Source organism: Alternaria ethzedia, assembly GCF_023757985.1.
Source record: "Alternaria ethzedia strain BMP 0044 chromosome Unknown scaffold_2, whole genome shotgun sequence".
NCBI classification, from domain to species: Eukaryota; Fungi; Ascomycota; class Dothideomycetes; order Pleosporales; family Pleosporaceae; genus Alternaria; species Alternaria ethzedia.
Window position 1 is genome coordinate 384214 of NW_026056195.1, and position 17537 is coordinate 401750.

Here is a 17537-nt window from a genome sequence, read left to right on the forward strand (position 1 = left end):
TCTAGCATTGACATGCAAGCGGCTTGCACCCGTTGCGCAAGAATTCTTGTTCAAAAATGTATCGCTACCGCGCCAATTACAAGACCGCGAACCGTCGTACGACGGCTTTTATGCATCACCAATGCTGCATTTCTTGCGTACAATCATCGAGCGCCCCGATCTCGTGGAAAATGTGTGCAGTCTAGCGATATGGTTATGGCAAGGTGTGCCTATACGGCCGTCACAATACCTAAGCGAATCGTCGGACCATGAGCCAGGAAGTTTAGCAGCAAAGATGGCCAAGATTGTGTACACTCTTCCCGATGGCTCCCAGCGATCCGGCGCAGGTCACGCGCGATGGATACAGAGCCTCTCTTGTCCGAGCGAACTCATGGTCGCTAGTTTGATATTGGCGTCTTTGCCTCAACTGCGCGCTGTCGAGATCTACGCCAAAGCAGCTTCTAGTTCCAACAACGTGTATGGAAATCTAGGTTGGTTTCTCAAGCGAGAGGAACAAACTGGTATTTGTCGGCTAAGTCAAGGTCTGAGCATGACGAATGTAAAGAGCTTGACTCTATCCACTAACCTCAACTGGCTATGTATCAACATGAGCAGTCTCACACATCTGACCCTGGACTACAACGGACGGCACCCATTTGCAAATTTCCTCAAGGGTGACATCGCGCCTATCACAGACCTGACTATCCTCTGGGAATGCAACGACACTGTCGACCCAATGGGGAGATTACAACTTGGAAATGCAAAAAAGCTCAGGTACTTGTGTAGAAGGCTCAAAAGTCTACACACGCTTCGGTTCAACTCCTCAGCGTACTTGCTTACAAGGAAAAGACCCCCCCACACGATGGAACGCATAGTCTTTCAGCCAGCTGACGCGTTGGCTTTCAAGTTTGCGGAGAAGATTTGCGGTTGTGCTTTGGGTTATCGCCTTGATAGGTTGCGTGTTGTTGAGCTGCATCGGTTCATCGAAGGGCCTGTGCCTGCTACGGTCGTGCTAGAAAACGTTCGGACTCGGGATGCCGTGACTGGGCAGGAAGTGTGGACTGTGTGGCGGTCTGAGCCGGGCTGTCCCCCAGTGAGTACTGGTCGTCTATCAACAAACAAAAACTTTCAACTCGATGATTAGAGGTAACGGGACGGCTTGAAGATGGTAGTTAGTAAGTCACAAATCGACACATCGGTCGCGGTTGGATTCTGACAAAATGATAAATCGCGTCTTTGTTGCCAGTGATGGTCTTCGTTAACGTTTATTTATCATCTACCAACTACCTCGTTGGCGCATTCACCAGAGGTTCAGCGCAGCAGCACCAGCAAGGGCCAGCAGCGCAGAGCCCTCAATGCCGTACTTGTGAGCAGCACCGGTGCTCTCGGGCAGAGAAGCAGATGCCGAATCAGATCCACTGGCAGCCGGTGTAGACGCTGAAGCCGAAGAAGCCATGGTGCTAGTCGGCATGACAGATCCACTGGGTGTCATCGCGCCCGTGCTAGCACTCCTCATAGTAGTAGCAACAGTGCTGCCAGCTTGCGCTGAGGCAGTCATGCTGGTCGCAGCACTTGCAGCAGGAGTCAAGAGGCTGTTTCCAGCAACGACGGTTGCAGAAAGGAACTGCACATCATCACTGGACAGTGTCGCAGTGATGGGTTTGCCGCCTGTATCGTCATTGCCACCAAGCTGGTTCACCGTGCAAGTCATCTCGACTGCCTTCTCATTGTAGTCGCATCCGAGGCTCATGGATATCGTATCGGTAGACATTTGGGCTTGGAAGCGCGTTTGCGAAAGGATGGTGACATCGAGGCCTGGGCCCCAGCCGCACTCGCTATCGTCGACGCCCGTGGGGCATGCGATGTGGAACTCGGTAGTGGAGGGGTTGGCGGTGTTGATGGTTGCGACAGGGTCGATGCCGTCGTAGCCTGCGCTTGTTAGACTTTGATCTGCGGTGTTCCTCGGACTAGAGTGACGTACCACCGGGGAAAAAGAAGCTGACGACGTCTTCAGCACAAGCCGCGCTTGCCAGGATGGAGAGGATAGCAATGGATTGACGCATGGTGGGTTGGGTGGGTCTCGTAAAAAACAAGGATTAGATTAGGGTATAACGGTCGGAGTTGCGCAAGTACAAAGAATGACTGGATTGGGTATAAATGAGTGTGTGGTCGCAAAAACGACTGACGATACGAGGAGCTGAGGCTTGACGGCGTGCAGACGCCCGTACGAGGAGGCGCATTGCTACTTAATATTTTCCCCTGACCTTGGTAACAAGGCTTGTTCGGCTAGTTGCCGCAGACAGGCTGAATGCTAGTGTCGATCTGCGTTAGCCGTGTGGGTTATCTCGTGGGAAATTAGACAATGCCATCCAGCGGAGCTATCCAGCCAATTAATTTTGCAAACCTAGCAGGCATAGGGTGCGTTGTCATGCTCATAGTGCCGGTAGATGAATTTGACAAGAGCTTGACATGGTTCCCAGATGTTGTTCACCGGTTCCCACGCGCGAAGATCGCGGATCCAGAGCAAGGGATTGTTCGTTCCAGTTTGTTTGTAAAGGCAGAGTCTTCTACCGATTCGATGTACGCTTAAGAGGGAGCGATCCCTTTGGCGCGAGCGTTATCGATTTTCGGATGCAAGTGAGCGAGATTGTAATTCTCCTCGGCCGTAAAAGCTGCTGCACGATTCGAGGAGCAGGTCATCTGGCGATGCGCCGCGCCGTGGCGAAGCGCATAGCCTTCGAGAATTTCATGGCACCGGCAGAAACTGAGACGTTATTCTCGCCGGCCGAGGCTTGGGGATACCAGTTTCAGGCCGCGACCATCGGACGAACGTGCGGATTGCCGATCATCGGCTTTTTCAGAATTTGTCGCATGGTGAAGAGCGTTTTGTCACCCCCTGGGCATGTTGGACAAGGGCAGGTTGGTGGAAGGGAGAGACGTGGGATGATCGTTGTGCGGAGAGCTGCAGGAACAACCGGCAGCTGCCCCACTTGGCAAATCACCGTAAGGTCCGATAAGAGCAGCACTGCACGCGTGCAATAAGACCTGCCTGGGCAAAGCAATCCCTTTGAGTCTTCTGAGCCATCTTGCGACATACGCACAATTCGTATCAAACTGAAATTGCGGCGAGTTGTATTATCAGCAACCCAAGGCTGGCCAGCGTCGTGAACCGCACCGCCCGACTCGCCTTAGCATGAGATGGCATCTCCCTCAACCGCGTCGCAAACGACTAACGGTATCCTCGTCCTATGGGGATCTGTTGACTCTGCCACAGTCGATCAAGATGCACTGAACGATTGGTGGACCAACGAGCACCTGCCCGAGCGTGTATGCCTCCCGGGCTTCCAACGCGCGCGCCGTTACCGCGCTCAAAACCCCAGCGATGGCCTGGATAACTATTTAGCCTTATACGAGACTTCACGCGTCCAAGATCTCGCATCTACCGAGTACCTGTATGCGCTCAACCACCCGACGAAGAGGACAGTTCAATTCATGCCGTGTCTGGCGCAGATGAGCCGCTTCGCGTGCGAGAGGATCTGGTTAAATTCCTCATCGATCTCGAAACCCGATCATGCGACCAGCGACAACGGGTGGCTTTTCATGCTGGTGTTTGAGGTCGCTAATGCTACCGATGATCCAATCTCTCGTATTGATGACTGCCTCAGGCGCAAAGAGTATGGCGCATTAGCGGAAACAACGCATACTCAGATTGCAAAAGTAAATGCAGATGTTACAAGAGTAGGAACGACGAGCAAGTCTTACGACGATGTTCAGTTCAACGACTCGAGCGATGGCGATGGCACAAAGTCGGCTGACACCTTCATTGCTTTATTCGAGTTTGAGCGCAGTGCTGACGGCCCAGAACATACCCAGTTTCCAAACAGCGAATGGCTTGCATCTCTCACCACCATCTTGACAGCCGCCGGGATACATATTCAATACCTCAACACCTACACGCTCTTAGCCTCGCTCGCCAAAACCCAGATCGCGTGCTGACAGCTTGACACGACGTCCGCCTACGCCAGGCTGGCCGCCTAAACTACGCGACACGCTTGCGGTATCGCGCGCCCCAGTTCCAGGCACCCGGCCCAATCGCGCACCACGTCCCCACCAGGGCGCGCGAATTTGAGTATAGAAAGATGCCAAATTTGGGATTCTGAGGTCTGTGGCTGACAGGGGTGTCCATCCCGTTGTTCCTGAGGCGCAACCGGTGAAGCTGCCAGCCCCACGATAAAGAACGCTGCGAGGCCCGCATCGTGTGCTTACATCTGGATCCTCACATCTCTTACCACCACGAAAATAACGGCATACCTACCATCAAGATGCCGTCCATGAACCTACCCACGAGCTTCGGGCCCTTCTCCGCCCTCCCTCGCGATGCTTCTCCCCGCTTGCGCATCATCCAAAACTGCCAGATGGGCATCGCACTCCTCGCCGTGCTCGCCGCCTTCTTCACCCTCGTAATCCCGTCGGAGCGCAAGTTCTTCACGTTGAGCCTCCTCTACACGCCCCTCCTGACCTCCATCACTACCGTCTACCTCGTCCGCCGAGAACAGAGGCGCGCCGTCGCTGGTACCCTCTCCAAGCAGAGGTATATCAAATACCAGTGTTTCAAGATGGCGGCTGCGATTGGCATGTCGATCATAGGCTTCATCGGACACGTCGCTAGTACACCGGCTAAGGGAGATGCACACTTTGCTGGAGAGCGTGGACTGTGGATCAGTGGAGTCAAGATCAACACATGGCAGGGACTGTTGCTTTGGTTGAACTTCTTCAACTGGTAGGTCATCATTTTCCGATACGTCGAGTGTCTGTACTAATCAGGGTGTGTACTTAGGGTTTTCCTATGGGCTAGCTTGTTCTACTCTTGCTGCATGACTGGTAGACAGCAGGGCTCCATTGCTCTCACTGGCGAGGAGGCACGCATTGGCATCAACCCTGAAGAGGCTGACGACGAGGCTATTGCTCGTGCCCTTCAGGCTGAGGACCCCAACTGGCAAGGATAAAGTGGTCCTATGGAGCCAGTACTAGAGTTGGTTTGTGATGATAAGAGCGGGAGACGTCGTTCCTCATATCGCGTATCGTATGAAACGCATCTCTCGCCACTTGGACAGCGTGCACTATGGCTCCAAGTAGAACGCGACACGACGGGGAGGTTGATCAGATGACAGATATCTAGTATAGCATCGTAAATACACTCCTTCGATCAGTCTCTTCATAAGGATGGATTCCACATTTGCGTAAAACATTACTATCTACTCCCCCCCCCCCCTCCCAAAACCAAGTGATCACGAACCCTCCCCTCCTACAGCACCAAAGCAGCCCACCCAAGAACCCCAACAACAACCACCGGCACCCCGACCGTTCCAGCAGCATCCGTAAACCCCGGCAGACCTGAAGCACTCGACGTGGACGAAGTCGGTTCAACAATAACAGTCGCCGTCGTCGTATCACTAGCACTAGGAGCAGGAGCATACGGAGGCGCAGTACTACTCTCCTCACCATCAGAAGCAACACTGCTCGGAGCGGGAACGAAATCCGTTGTCGTACCGCTCGATGGCTGGGGCGCAAGCCAAGTAGTGAGTTCTATGAGGCCAGTCTCACTAGTCGAAGGTGCTGACTGAGAAGGCACGGAGGAGCTTAGGTCGGCGGTACCGGTGACACTAGCGAGGCTGGAAGGAATTTGCGTGATGACAGAGACGGTCCGCGTAGTCGTGATTGTGGTGAGGGCCGTGGAGCACGAGTCGTCGGAGCTGATGTCGGTAGGCTCTACAGGCGGTGGGACCGCAGGGTAGGACTCTATGTGCACTGAGTCGGGGACGGGAACGGAATCTGAGGTTATCAGTTTCTGGGGTTGAAATGGTTGGATGGAAGGGATGTACATACATAGATCTGAATCTGACCTCTTCTTCTCAATGCGAGCTTCGCCCCGAATGCCTTCTGCTGCGGCAAAGCCGAGGGCCATGAAAGCGACGAAAGACAAATTGTACTTCATGTTGCGATTCGGTGGGTTCGATGTACGGAACGTTGGTGAAGTTGCTCGATTGAGAAGTCACACGTTCAGGTGGGTTTAGGTGCGTATGAAGAAGTATCAGCAGCCGGCACGGTGGGGTGATGCTGGTTCTTATATTTGGCTACCAAACATTACATTGATTCGTCCTCTCGTGATACCTATGTGCCGCGTATTTCTTACCGGGCAACATCATGACACAGAGTACCAAGCGGGAAGACAATCTCTTTCAGTCAATAGTCTTCGGTTGTCGGCTAGGTATACCACGCGCATGTTTCCTCTCGCGGCATGTTTGTTTCACAGCCGTAAGTACCCATAGCGCTTGTACGAGCGAGTCTGACCAATGGATTTGTTCTTGATTAGCAGCCAAATGAAAGAACAGTTTAGATCAGGGGTATTGCAGCACGTATGCGTTGTTGCACTTCATCCCAATAGTTTGTGTGAAATCTTCCCAAGGACACACAGTCAAGCAGCCGCCCGTGACACGTTTTGTATGTCGTAGAAGCAACCCCAAATACTGTCGGAACAGCCCTGGCCCGAACAGTGTGTCGTTCAATCAGTAACATGTCTGATCTCCGGTTCTTGTGCGGCATTGCTCTCGCATCTGCAAACTCATGCGGAGGATTGACAAGTGTATGCGCCACTTTCTTATGCCGTTGGAGATGGAAATCGTGCGCTCAAGCGACACGAAGACGCTGTGTGACATGAGAAGCCTGCATGCAGCCTCGTACCTCTTACATGACGATCAAGGGGCGTATGTAATGGCGATTTGTTGAGGCGATGCGATCCGCTTCAAACTAAGCAGCATCACTGGTCCCATCACGCATCCCTCTGGTAGGTCAATGGTCCCGGTTCGCGTTGAGTGGGCTCGGTGCGATTCGCAGTCGGCAACATGACGTAGTACTAGCGTCAGGAGGATTGTACCCCTGGTCTAAGTAGTTGCTAGGTGATGAATGTAGCGATTCGCAAGAATTGCTCAACCAACTTCCGATGTGTTTGCTCGAGTAGGAAGATGTACTGCCGCCGGCATGGGGATGTTTGGTCCTCCATCCAGACTTCTGGTCCTTCTCGGCACCTTGCTCTCCTGACGACAGTTCTCTTGGTGGGTTCTCGTGTTGTTCTTCGCTTCAGAGCTGACATTATCGCTGCCATTCGTATCAGGCTCCTTCTCCGCCCTAGGTTTCCAAGACGGCAGTTCGTAATCAGGCACGGATGTGCTACCTGTAGAGGAATCTCCCGGTTTTCTCATGCGGACGTCTTCTTGCGAGAACGAGATATGGTCGCTGCCGAACAAACCGCGAATGAGCGAACGTCGTTGCTGTGGTACTTCCGCAAACATATTGGCATTGAACATGTCTTCACCGGGCGAAGACGAGAAAGTCAAGAGTCGTGAAGGGTCATTACCAGGGTTCGGGCTGCCTAGGGCTATGGTCTTGATGAGGTGAGCCATAGACATTTCTATGTTGAGCTTGACCAGGTATGCAAGAGGATGGAACATAGCGTATCTGTAAAAGTTAGTCGCTTTGAGCGAGAGTGCACTTGAGCAAGCCAAACTCACACAAATCCATTGGGGATGCTCATTGCGCCAATGATCAAGACGTCCAACAGGAGAGAGACGACAATGATGCGCTTGTTGAAACGGACCAGGCGATTGTACTTGCTTAAGCCGTTCTTAACCAGATCCGCATTGACGACGCGAATGAAGTACCAATTGAGGTATCCATCGAGGAGAAGAAATAATACTTTCTCGGTGCGATCCCAAATAGCGTTAATTCGAACCCAACTGCGTCCATTAGTGGGCGTACTTGTGAAAAACGGATTGCAGGCGTACTTTGAGCTTATTTGCAGCCGCGCAGGTATCCAGATGATGAACACGCTGATATTGATCAAGGTCACATAGATCGCGGCGCCTGCGACGAGGCGCCGGCCTTTGACTCGATCCCCAAGGATGATGCGAATGCGATTGATGATGATTTGAGGCAGTAATTGAATTTGAAAAACCCAGCAAAGCACTGCTGATGTCAGCCAAGTACAGATGCCAAGGCTACGGTATACTTGCGGACTGAGAAGAAGAAGTAAAAGCTAGGTTCTATAATCCTCAACAGATACAACAGGCAATCGATGGCGAGAGCTACCGAAGCCGCGATTTCCAGCCAAACCATCCAGATATAGAGACTGGTCCTCGGGCGCCGACATGCTTTCGTCTGCCTAATGGCGATGAAGGCTGCGGTTATGGCGAAGAAGTTGGTCAACCCGAATGCTGCAGCCGCTACAGCTATGTCCGCGCGGGTCACACGTATAGGGCGGTAGTTGTCGCGAACAAACGGACCCCAAGCACCGAAATCTTGGGGTGGAGCGATCTCTTCGCCCATGGGGAGTCCTAGGAGGCATTCGTTGCGGATGTCGTGGGATGCATAGCGAGATGTGAGGTAGAGCCTACCAAGGCTATTAAGAAAATTTCGTTGTTTGAAGCGGCCCGTGGCTTGCACTATTGGGGGATCGCGGAGCCGATGGCGCTACCCCACAAAGTTCAGGATGTAAAGATCCGGTAACGACAAGGGACCTTCGACGCGCGTGCATGATAGGCGTTCCATCGGAATGACACCTGAGCTCTGCACATCACGATACACCTCGATGCGAACACTTCTTACAACGGAATTGGATCGCTTGAGATGCCTCGAGCAGAACAACGGTCTATAATGACGTCGATCGTATCTGGGATGGCTGTCGGGATCTTGGGCCGCATATGCTGATTGGGCGAGTTGCGAATGAGATGTGATGGTGGCTTCGGTTTGCTTCTCCTCAACAGCAGCCAACATTGTCTATGCTGCAAGCTGAGTGCTGATCGCGATCATTATGACCCTCTGGTCACCGCGTGGTTTAGGGTAGCGGATCTCGGTGGTTTTCAGTGGTAGTGCCTCCGGCCGAGCGCACTTGCCATATTTCTAGGTTCATCGTCATTACGTGAGAAAGACGTTGCCGTACATCACGGTATCGGAAAATTGTTACGGCAGATAGCTCTGACTGCGTTCTCGCTGGTAGTTGTGAGATGGGTGAATATACGACAAAATTGCCCGAGGCTGTGCTGATGGATTTGGCGGTGACTGATGCGAGGGGGTTGTGACGTATGAAGATCGGCGCCGCTCACTTAGCTCGTCTTACATAATCACCCAAATGGCCTGACAGGACTCCGCTCACTTCCGTCGACAGATATCCCCACACTATACATAGGTCTCGCTCAAACAATGGCGCAACGTAGCGCAGGAGATTTTCGACCCGGAAGACACGATGGGGACATCTGCTGATACGCTAGTACGACTTGGCACGTAGAATGAGGAGACGTCAACTGAAGCTACACCAGGCCGAGTACAATAGATCCACGAACACACTGTCGATTTCGGTGACGGCTTCATGAGCGAACTATTGGGAACTGGAGTCTGGATGCTTTCCCTTACTGGACCCTGCTATATACACGAAGATCTCATCAGTTCCATCATTACGTGGCTCGTTTGCTTCTGGATTATCGACACCTTCCAAACCTCCTCCATGTGCCCCGCTTGCTATATTCACCGAAACCTGAACCAACGGTCTCCGAAGGCGCGGTACATAATGTGGCCCTGAATCATAGGCGAGTTATTGAACACATCCAACCAATCGCAAATTTGTTCCATAGTCGGACCCTCGGATAGCACATGGTACAAAATCTGATCCCGAATCTCAGCTGGTATGGATTCGAGGGTCAGACGCCGAACATGATCGCTCTGGCTTCCATGCTGGCTACTCTGGGAGTGTTGGAGTTCGAAAATCGGTTTAGAAGAACAGTGTATTTCCTGCGCCCTGAAGTCAACCCGAGGGAAGACTCCGCTTGATGCGACTCCTGACTGTAGGGCCTGGAGTTGAAGTGCTTGACCTAAGGAGAGAAATTGATCTACTGTAAGATCGCGAGCTGGGTAGGATAGCCTCAGAGTGTAGAACCGCGTCATTTCCATGAAGTCTGGTGGTGCTCGTACATCGTAAACGTATGGCCCCGGGCCCGGCCCCGGCTGTGCGACTAAGATACGAAGATGCGCCGCATGCACATACCGTTTGACAGGCAATGGGTGAAAGCAAGTGTTCTCGACGATATGTTGGAGACGCGCGTTGTAGTATTTAGCCCATTCGTACTCGAAGTCGGAGGCAACCTTCTTGCACGACAGAAGGAGACCGGCATATGGTGCGAGATTACCTGGGCCAGGTGCTTTCGGAACGGCGGCAAGAACGTATTTGTAGACCTTGACTTGGAGCTCAGCGGGAAGAGTCAAGAAGCCATCGGGCTGGGTTGCGGCGGCCATAGTGAGTTTGCGAAAGGTACGCGGTATGTGTTGAGGCGTTTGTTGTAGGTTGATAGGACGATCTTCTGTGTTATGCAGTCAATAGAGCACGGAATATATATGCAAAGTGGTAGCCATAGGCAGCCGTGTATGCACCCGCATATTCACTACGTGCATAACGCAATAACGATGCGGCTACTTCCTTATACCCACCTTTCTTTCGGATCTACAGTCTTCTTAACGCAGTAACGATTCCGTCATACATTCTCCATAGAGCTCACAGGCATTGATACCACTCACTGTGGTACTTGTCTAAAGCTTCCCAAGTCAATTGGTGTAGAGTATCGTTAGAAAACGGGATTGACGACAGTAGTGACAGTTTCAATGGAAATGAATATACAGCTAAGGGGTTGACAAAGAGCCCGAGACACGAACGATGAATCGGATAACATATCTCTCTCGAACTAGAAGTATTGTAGACCATGGTTGAGTACGGGAACGACCATTTCGACGAACAACCCTGGTAAACCACCGTTATCGACTCACTAACCCGACCAATGTACACACTCAAAGTCCCTCACGGGAAGACTTGAAGCCCGCCCGCGAAACCCGAACGAAGCATCTCAGACAAAAGGACTCGGGCAGCATACCGAGGGTCTACAACCCGGATTGGCATCCGTAGAAAAGAGTGGGGAGAGCTCATGCACCACATGTCGTCTTATTGCCAGACTCGTATAGCGTGATCCTAGCTACCCGCAGCACGGGACCAAGCGAACGCAGAATACACCAGTAGGATTGGCTTAATCTTCGCCCATCTAGGAAGCGGAGAAACTGTGAAAGGATAACGGGCTTCCCAAGTTGCGATTTCGTGGTTGAGCCGCTGTTGCACCGCGCTCTCACTGGTCGGCATATGAGCTAGATAGCGGGCCAGCAATTTCACTTCCTAGTTCGCCACCGATACTTAGGACACATTAATACCTCTTACCTGAGTTGCGGTAGAGCTTCCAACCTCGCAACCCTTGGGATCATAATCGTGTTATTCATTCTCGAATTCATTCCGCCGACGTGAAATGGCGCCACAGACGTCAATACCTCTAGCTGCGAACGTACTCGGGACCATTGGAACAGTGTTCTGGTGCGTCCAATTACTACCGCAAATATACCGGAACTGGAGAACCAAGAAAACAGATGGACTGCCTGAGTCCATGATGCTGCTATGTTCAATTAGTGGAGTGCCCTTCGGAGTGTACGCCATCGCGCAGCAATTCAACATCCCGCTTATCGTCCAGCCGCAGTGCTTCTGTGTGTTGTGCGGTGTTAGTTGGGCGCAGTGTCTGATTTACAGCCGGTGAGTCCATCGAAATGAAACCACATTGCCTGTCAAGATCGGACGGCTAACCAGGATTAGGAAATGGCGAACCTGGACTGCATCTCTTCTGCTCTTCGCTCTTCTCGTCTTATTCGCAGGGGTTGAAGTTGGTCTTGTTTATGCTATCCGACAGCCATACGCCGACGGGTTGGAGTGGCCAGTCCTATTGATCGGCATCGTCGCCTTTCTCACTCTCATCTCAGGCTACATACCTATCCCATTTGAGCTACTCAAGAGACGGGGCCGTGTCGTAGGTATAGACTTCATCTTCTTGGCCATCGATTGGAACGGCGCTTTCTTCTCGCTGATGGCTCTCGTAGCCCAGAACGAGTTTGACGTGCTCTTCGGGACCATGTACGCATTATGGTATGTATCGTGGTAATCATGCTATTAGTGAATAAGACTAACGATGCTTAGCTGTGCCATCGAGATGAGTATGGTCGTCTCACACTGGGTCTGGCTGTTCCGAACTCGTGGGATCCGTAAACGCGCGAAAGAAGCTGGCGTGAAGTTCGATGAGTTCGAGGACGCAATAACCTGGCAGGCTAAGGGTATTGATGTCGAGAAGAAGATCTTGCGCTTCTTCTCGAAAAAGAGCAGGCTCGAAGAGAGTACGCACACACATGGGAATGGTACGGACACCCCGGTCAACCCGGAGGAGATAACCCCAAAGACAGTCCCGAATGCGGTTGTATAACAACACCATGGCGATAAGACAAACCTATCTTTGTCTCTAAGAGATATTGGTTGGATTTGGTGGATAAAGTCCCGTTGTTTCGTGTGTGGACGAAATGTTTTCGGCGCAAATCTAGCTAGGCCGCTGGGTCGGCGAGATGTTCTTTGGTGGCGTCCGCAGTATGGAGGTACATGCGCTCTTCGTCACAAGAGTGCTTGTGCTGTCGCATCAGCGGTCGCGTGATCGTATTGGTATAAAAACAACAAGGATTTTAGTGTTCGTGGTGTCTCGAGACGGAGTCGCGCAACAACGGCAACAGCAGGGCAGATTCGATTATGTAAGAGCCAGCACAGATCACAAGGCTTGGGATCGCCATCCGTCACCAACATCTTCACGAGAGCAACACACAATCAATTCATGAACATTAATATATCATTATGCCGTATCGTCTGTATTACTAAGAAACACAAGCGGCGCTCAAGCACCTCCGGCGCTGCGCGCACTCTGCCTGCGGTGCATCGCGTACCTGTTCTCGCCACCCGGAACACCGCGCACCACACTACCCCTGCGAGAGTTGGGCATCGAGCCGCCTTGCTGCGCGAATGAGTTTGCGCGGGAACCGTACATGCCTGGAAGGCTGCTGACGCGGCGACCACCAGTCTCGTCACGAGCAGCACTAAGTTGCTGCGCGAAGGGACTGCGCTTCCTGAGCTCGGGACCCTTCCAGTAGATGACGTAGACCGAGACTACGAGAAGAAGAGATATAGCGAAGAGGATCGTTGACGCGTATGCGAGATGGTTTTCTCCGCCAATGTTGGAGAAGAAAGGTGTGGCGGGGAGCGTGAGAACACCAGCGAGGAAGTCACGAGCCCATCCGTTACCACCAGTCGCGGAGGCTGAGTAAGGACCGTATGCGCAGATCATGTAGTCGATGGTTGCCATGTAAATGGCGTAGTTGGCGATACCAATGATTGCTGATCCAATCAGAGATCCTATCCAGTGGATTGGTGGGCCAGTGCTTGTCCAAGCGAAGATGATGAGACCGATAGGAAGGCATGGCGCGGTGTACAGCAACCACCAAAGACGCGCCTCGTATTGAGACCTCTCATCATCGGGGTGGTCGCGACGGAGGCGCTCGTTGCGCTTGATAGCCGGGAAGAACGAGAACCACGCGATAAAGTAGCCGATACCGATAGCGATGAAGGTCAGTCCGATAGCGTAGGCGGAGAAGTTCCATTGCTCGTATACGAGTGCGTAAGACTGCAGGAACATGAAGATGATGGCATCGGAGAAACCGGAGAGCAGGGAGAGAACGAGCACGATGGGTTCCGTGACGAACATGCGGAAGGGACGGACCCAGGTAACGAGAATCTCGTGAACACTGAAACGTTCCTTGAACGTCTTGAGCTCGTTGGGTCCCCAGATGTTGTTGGGCTTGCCGTTCTTCTCGCCTTCTGTACGGCGCTTCTTAGCGATCCGGTCCATAAGGACGGTGGTACGGGTTTCGGGAACGAAGATGGCGTGGGCGATTTGGACGGCTCCACCGAAGATCAACTGGATCCAGATATTCCACCTCCAGGCGAGGAATTGTTCGACGAAGCCACCCACGATGGGTCCGAGGACCGAGCCGCCGACGGAGGAGAAGACGATGAACGCGACGGCGTATTGTTGGTTGTCACTAACACTGTTAGTACGAAAATCGAATGAAGGCGCCAAGTACCTACGGTTCCCACATGTCCGCGACCATGGCGAGAGTGACTGAACCACCCGCAGTAGAGAGACCGCCGAGTGCACGGAATCCAAGGATGGTACCGAAGTTGGGCGCAATGCCCACGGGAATTTGCCAGATGTTGACAAAGAAGAGACTGAGCTGGAGGATAGGCCATCGTCCTAGCTCTTCACTCCAGGGAGCCCAGAGCTCACAACCGAACGCGTAGGTGATGAGGAAGATGGCTGCACCCAGACGCGCTGCCTGCTTGCTGACGCTGAACTCTTCAGAGATACCCCCGACGGCGTTGCTGTACAGCGAGGTGTTGAAGTTCATGCTGACCTGCACCATGAAGACGATGCTGAGAATGGTCCATTTCTTCCATGTTGGGAAGCAAAACCCGAGTTCGTCGTAGCAGTCTTCCTCGGTGATTTCGTAGCGATCGTAGGTGCCGTACTTCTCGTAGTGTTCTTTGTCGGCGGCGGTGATCGCGTGATCGGCCGGGTTCTCAGTGTGGTGAAGGTCACCGTCGGAAGCGCTCTTCTTCTCAGCGTCACCAGCTTCGTTCTTGTTGACGGTGTCCATGTCGTGGATTTCGGGCTTACGCTCTGCTGCAGACGCCATGTTGTCGACAGCAATGCGCTTGGGTGGGTTGTTGGTCAAAAGTAGTCAACCCGGGAACCAGTTGCGGGGACTGGGTGGGAGAATCTGGGGTAAGATGATAAAACCCAGACGTCACGCAGGCGGAAGAAGCAACTTATAAGACGCGCAGTGAATCCAGAGGCGCGGGTGCACGCTCCAAAGAGCCCAATGCACACTGTGCGCATCACAAGGCACGCGCTCGAATCCTCGAAACGTCATATTACAGCTTCCACGGCTGACAGGGCTTGAGCGCTATGGCGCGTTGGTGCTAGAGGCCGTTGGACACTGTCCCCGGGACCTCTCAGACCAGGCGATGTAGCATTAAATATGGGTCGAAACTTAAGTGCGCGTCGACCGAAGCGAAGGTAGTATTGGCTTTGGACAGACACGCGGGACGCCTTGCCATCTCCTCACTGTCGGGTGTACACCGAGTAATCGGTAGAAGGTGTGCTACGTCATCCTTGACTGCATTGCAAGTCTTATCTTCGCACGATTCCCACACCACAGATGGTTTCGCAACACTTGATCTTGGCTTTTAAGCCTCCAACACAAGGCCTCCGCCCGCCCTCTAAGCATCGAAAGAAGGCAGACCAAGCTGCGCCGATCGTCCGCGCCAAGCTGCGCCACGCGTCTTAGCCTTGATTATCGAACTTAAGAATGCGACCCGTGACGTCAGCTCGGCTACCGTCTCGAACGCCTGGCGCCTCGCCCCCATGGCACACCGGCTGCCGGTGCACGATTCACTCCTCCGCGGAATCTCCACTATCGATTTCTCGATCCACCTCCGACCTGCCCCCGACCGGCCCCCGACATTTGCACGTGGGGCATGCAAGTCGCTGACTTCTAGACGGTCTGCCACGCGAATTCACGTTATAGTGGCGGTCGGCTTTCCGTTTCCGGATGCTCCGACAGCTCCGAACGGCCCACGCGTGCTTCGAGACGCGTTGTGGGTAGGATGAGGCTCAAAATTTGCATATCGATACGCCTAGTAGCGTACATGCTGAGCGAGAAAATTTTACGGCCCGATGGTTCGAGATGGCAAAGTCGGTGTCCGACTGAGCATCTCAGTGCACGCGCTGGCCCCATCGGAGGTGGAGTAGGGTGATATCCGTAGCCTGTTGAGTAAACACATCACCGGATCGTTCAGCTCTTTACAATTTGCCGATGCACCTGATCTCGAACTCATGGTTGAGTTGGTACCGAAGACACTGTACGGAACCGAACAAACCGAGCCGGCTCTACTGCGACTTGGGCATTTGATAGCATTACTGATCCTGATCAAGCTCACGTCGCGCCCGTGAGGCTCCAAACGATCTAGCTTGCATTGATCACTGCATTTTCCGACTACCGGCATGCGACCCTTTGAAACTACCGAGTCGCGACCGAACTAGTTCCCTACAATGTCATTATACACTCTCCGCCAGGTCGCAAACCCTGTTCACTATCCATTCTAGGTCAGGTCCATCATGCTTGTGAAATTCCTCCAGATCCGGTGATCTGCCGCCGGCTGGTCTGTCGCCCAATCTGGATCGTCTTCCAGTTGTTGAAGATATTCTTGTTCCATTCTTTTTCTCTTTTCCCCGCCTTCTTCGTTCCAATCTTTCAAGATCTTTGTGTAGTCCTCCCTCAATTCCTGTCTCTTCATCATCAAAACATTGTGTCTGTCCTCGAATTCTCCTCGCAGTTCTGTAGGCAGTATATCAAAGAGATCATCCTCAGCTCGAGCGTAGCCATGTGACGTAGTCGCTGCATGTATCGTCCATTCGCCAGCCTTTGTAAATCTCACCGTGCATTCGAGCTTAGGGCATTCGAAAGCATTGCTTTTCCCATTATCGAAGTGGTGTCGGTCCAAGGCTTCTATGACGAGAGGCCAAAACGCGCGTTCTTGAAAGATGATCCTATCCAAGATAAAGCTATCTTTCTCAAACTGCCCGACTATACCGCGAAATAGCCGTCCAGGCACTAGTACTGTGTTGTTACGCGTTGTCGCATCAAGATATTCCCAGCCTCCATCTCCAAGAGGCCGAAAGTATGCATTTCTCCACTGCGGCTTCTCCCTATAGTTGTACAAGTCGGTTTTCCAATTTTCACCTTTCTCTCGCGTCTGCATGATGACTGCCTCAGCGACGATGTCTTTTGGAGAAGCTCGTAACAATACTTCCAGGCATAGTGGCACCTTCTCGACTTCCTCCATGACGTCGCAGAGCATCAAATTCTGATTGAACACTACCCTCTTAGCTGCCGGGCATCTCTTCTTCAATGTAGACCAGAATCCAGCCACAATGTCTTGTTGCACGTCTTCTAGGCGGAATGATGCCTTTGCTTCTCGTTTCGGCCAAAGCCAGTAGTGCAGGCAGCTGTACTCAATCTCTACGTTTTGTACGTAGGCAAGGAACGCAAGGTCGACGCAAGTATGACCAGAATAGCCGCCTCTACTAATCCAACAACTGGACAGGAGGAAAGAGGCATCGGGATGTCCCCAGAATAGCTTTGATGACTCGTTGCGTAGCATGGATGACGTTCGCATGAGCTGCCAAAGGGTTGGTATCGAACAACATGAGAGGATACGGAGCTGAAGTTCGGTGGGAAGCCTTTGGAATGAAGAGAACCCAGTAGGCGATGGTTGCGATGTATTGTTGCCGTCACGGTGCCTTACGTACGCAGGGAAGAAGACACGTTTTTCGCCACCCCAGTTCATTCCCAGATCCCAATCGAGTGGCTGCGTCCATGGAGGTCGAGGGAGTAGGTTAAGCAGATTGCCAACACTTGATCGATGCATTGTGACAGGTCTAGGGCGAAGGCTACGAGGCTCGGGGTTCTCTGGTGGTAGTCGCTGCCTATCT

At 52.6% G+C, this 17537-nt stretch overlaps 7 protein-coding genes across 7 annotated transcripts; 2 read left to right on the forward strand and 5 right to left on the reverse strand.

Moving 5' to 3' along the window:
* Window positions 1-1279: 1279 nt before the first annotated feature.
* On the reverse strand, window positions 1280-2042 carry J4E87_000927 (uncharacterized protein; the record flags this gene model as incomplete). Its single annotated transcript, XM_049372577.1, has 2 exons — window positions 1280-1908; window positions 1961-2042. 2 exons carry the CDS (start codon window positions 2040-2042, stop codon window positions 1280-1282), a joined length of 711 nt encoding a protein of 236 aa, XP_049237235.1.
* A 2259-nt stretch (window positions 2043-4301) lies between these two features.
* J4E87_000928 (uncharacterized protein) lies at window positions 4302-4985 on the forward strand (the record flags this gene model as incomplete). Its single annotated transcript, XM_049372578.1, has 2 exons — window positions 4302-4759; window positions 4835-4985. The coding sequence occupies 2 exons, from the start codon at window positions 4302-4304 to the stop codon at window positions 4983-4985; spliced, it is 609 nt and encodes a 202-aa protein (XP_049237236.1).
* A 498-nt stretch (window positions 4986-5483) lies between these two features.
* On the reverse strand, window positions 5484-5974 carry J4E87_000929 (uncharacterized protein; the record flags this gene model as incomplete). Its single annotated transcript, XM_049372579.1, has 3 exons — window positions 5484-5539; window positions 5584-5811; window positions 5866-5974. 3 exons carry the CDS (start codon window positions 5972-5974, stop codon window positions 5484-5486), a joined length of 393 nt encoding a protein of 130 aa, XP_049237237.1.
* Window positions 5975-6965: 991 nt separating this feature from the next.
* Window positions 6966-8361, reverse strand: J4E87_000930 (uncharacterized protein; the record flags this gene model as incomplete). Its single annotated transcript, XM_049372580.1, has 3 exons — window positions 6966-7494; window positions 7548-7772; window positions 8315-8361. 3 exons carry the CDS (start codon window positions 8359-8361, stop codon window positions 6966-6968), a joined length of 801 nt encoding a protein of 266 aa, XP_049237238.1.
* Window positions 8362-9555: 1194 nt separating this feature from the next.
* J4E87_000931 (uncharacterized protein) lies at window positions 9556-10320 on the reverse strand (the record flags this gene model as incomplete). The annotated part of the gene is made up of 1 exon (XM_049372581.1): window positions 9556-10320. One exon carries the CDS (start codon window positions 10318-10320, stop codon window positions 9556-9558), a length of 765 nt encoding a protein of 254 aa, XP_049237239.1.
* Window positions 10321-11975: 1655 nt separating this feature from the next.
* Window positions 11976-12365, forward strand: J4E87_000932 (uncharacterized protein; the record flags this gene model as incomplete). The annotated part of the gene is made up of 2 exons (XM_049372582.1): window positions 11976-12034; window positions 12086-12365. The coding sequence occupies 2 exons, from the start codon at window positions 11976-11978 to the stop codon at window positions 12363-12365; spliced, it is 339 nt and encodes a 112-aa protein (XP_049237240.1).
* A 456-nt stretch (window positions 12366-12821) lies between these two features.
* J4E87_000933 (uncharacterized protein) lies at window positions 12822-14676 on the reverse strand (the record flags this gene model as incomplete). Its single annotated transcript, XM_049372583.1, has 2 exons — window positions 12822-14022; window positions 14069-14676. The coding sequence occupies 2 exons, from the start codon at window positions 14674-14676 to the stop codon at window positions 12822-12824; spliced, it is 1809 nt and encodes a 602-aa protein (XP_049237241.1).
* Between the last annotated feature and the right edge of the window lie 2861 nt (window positions 14677-17537).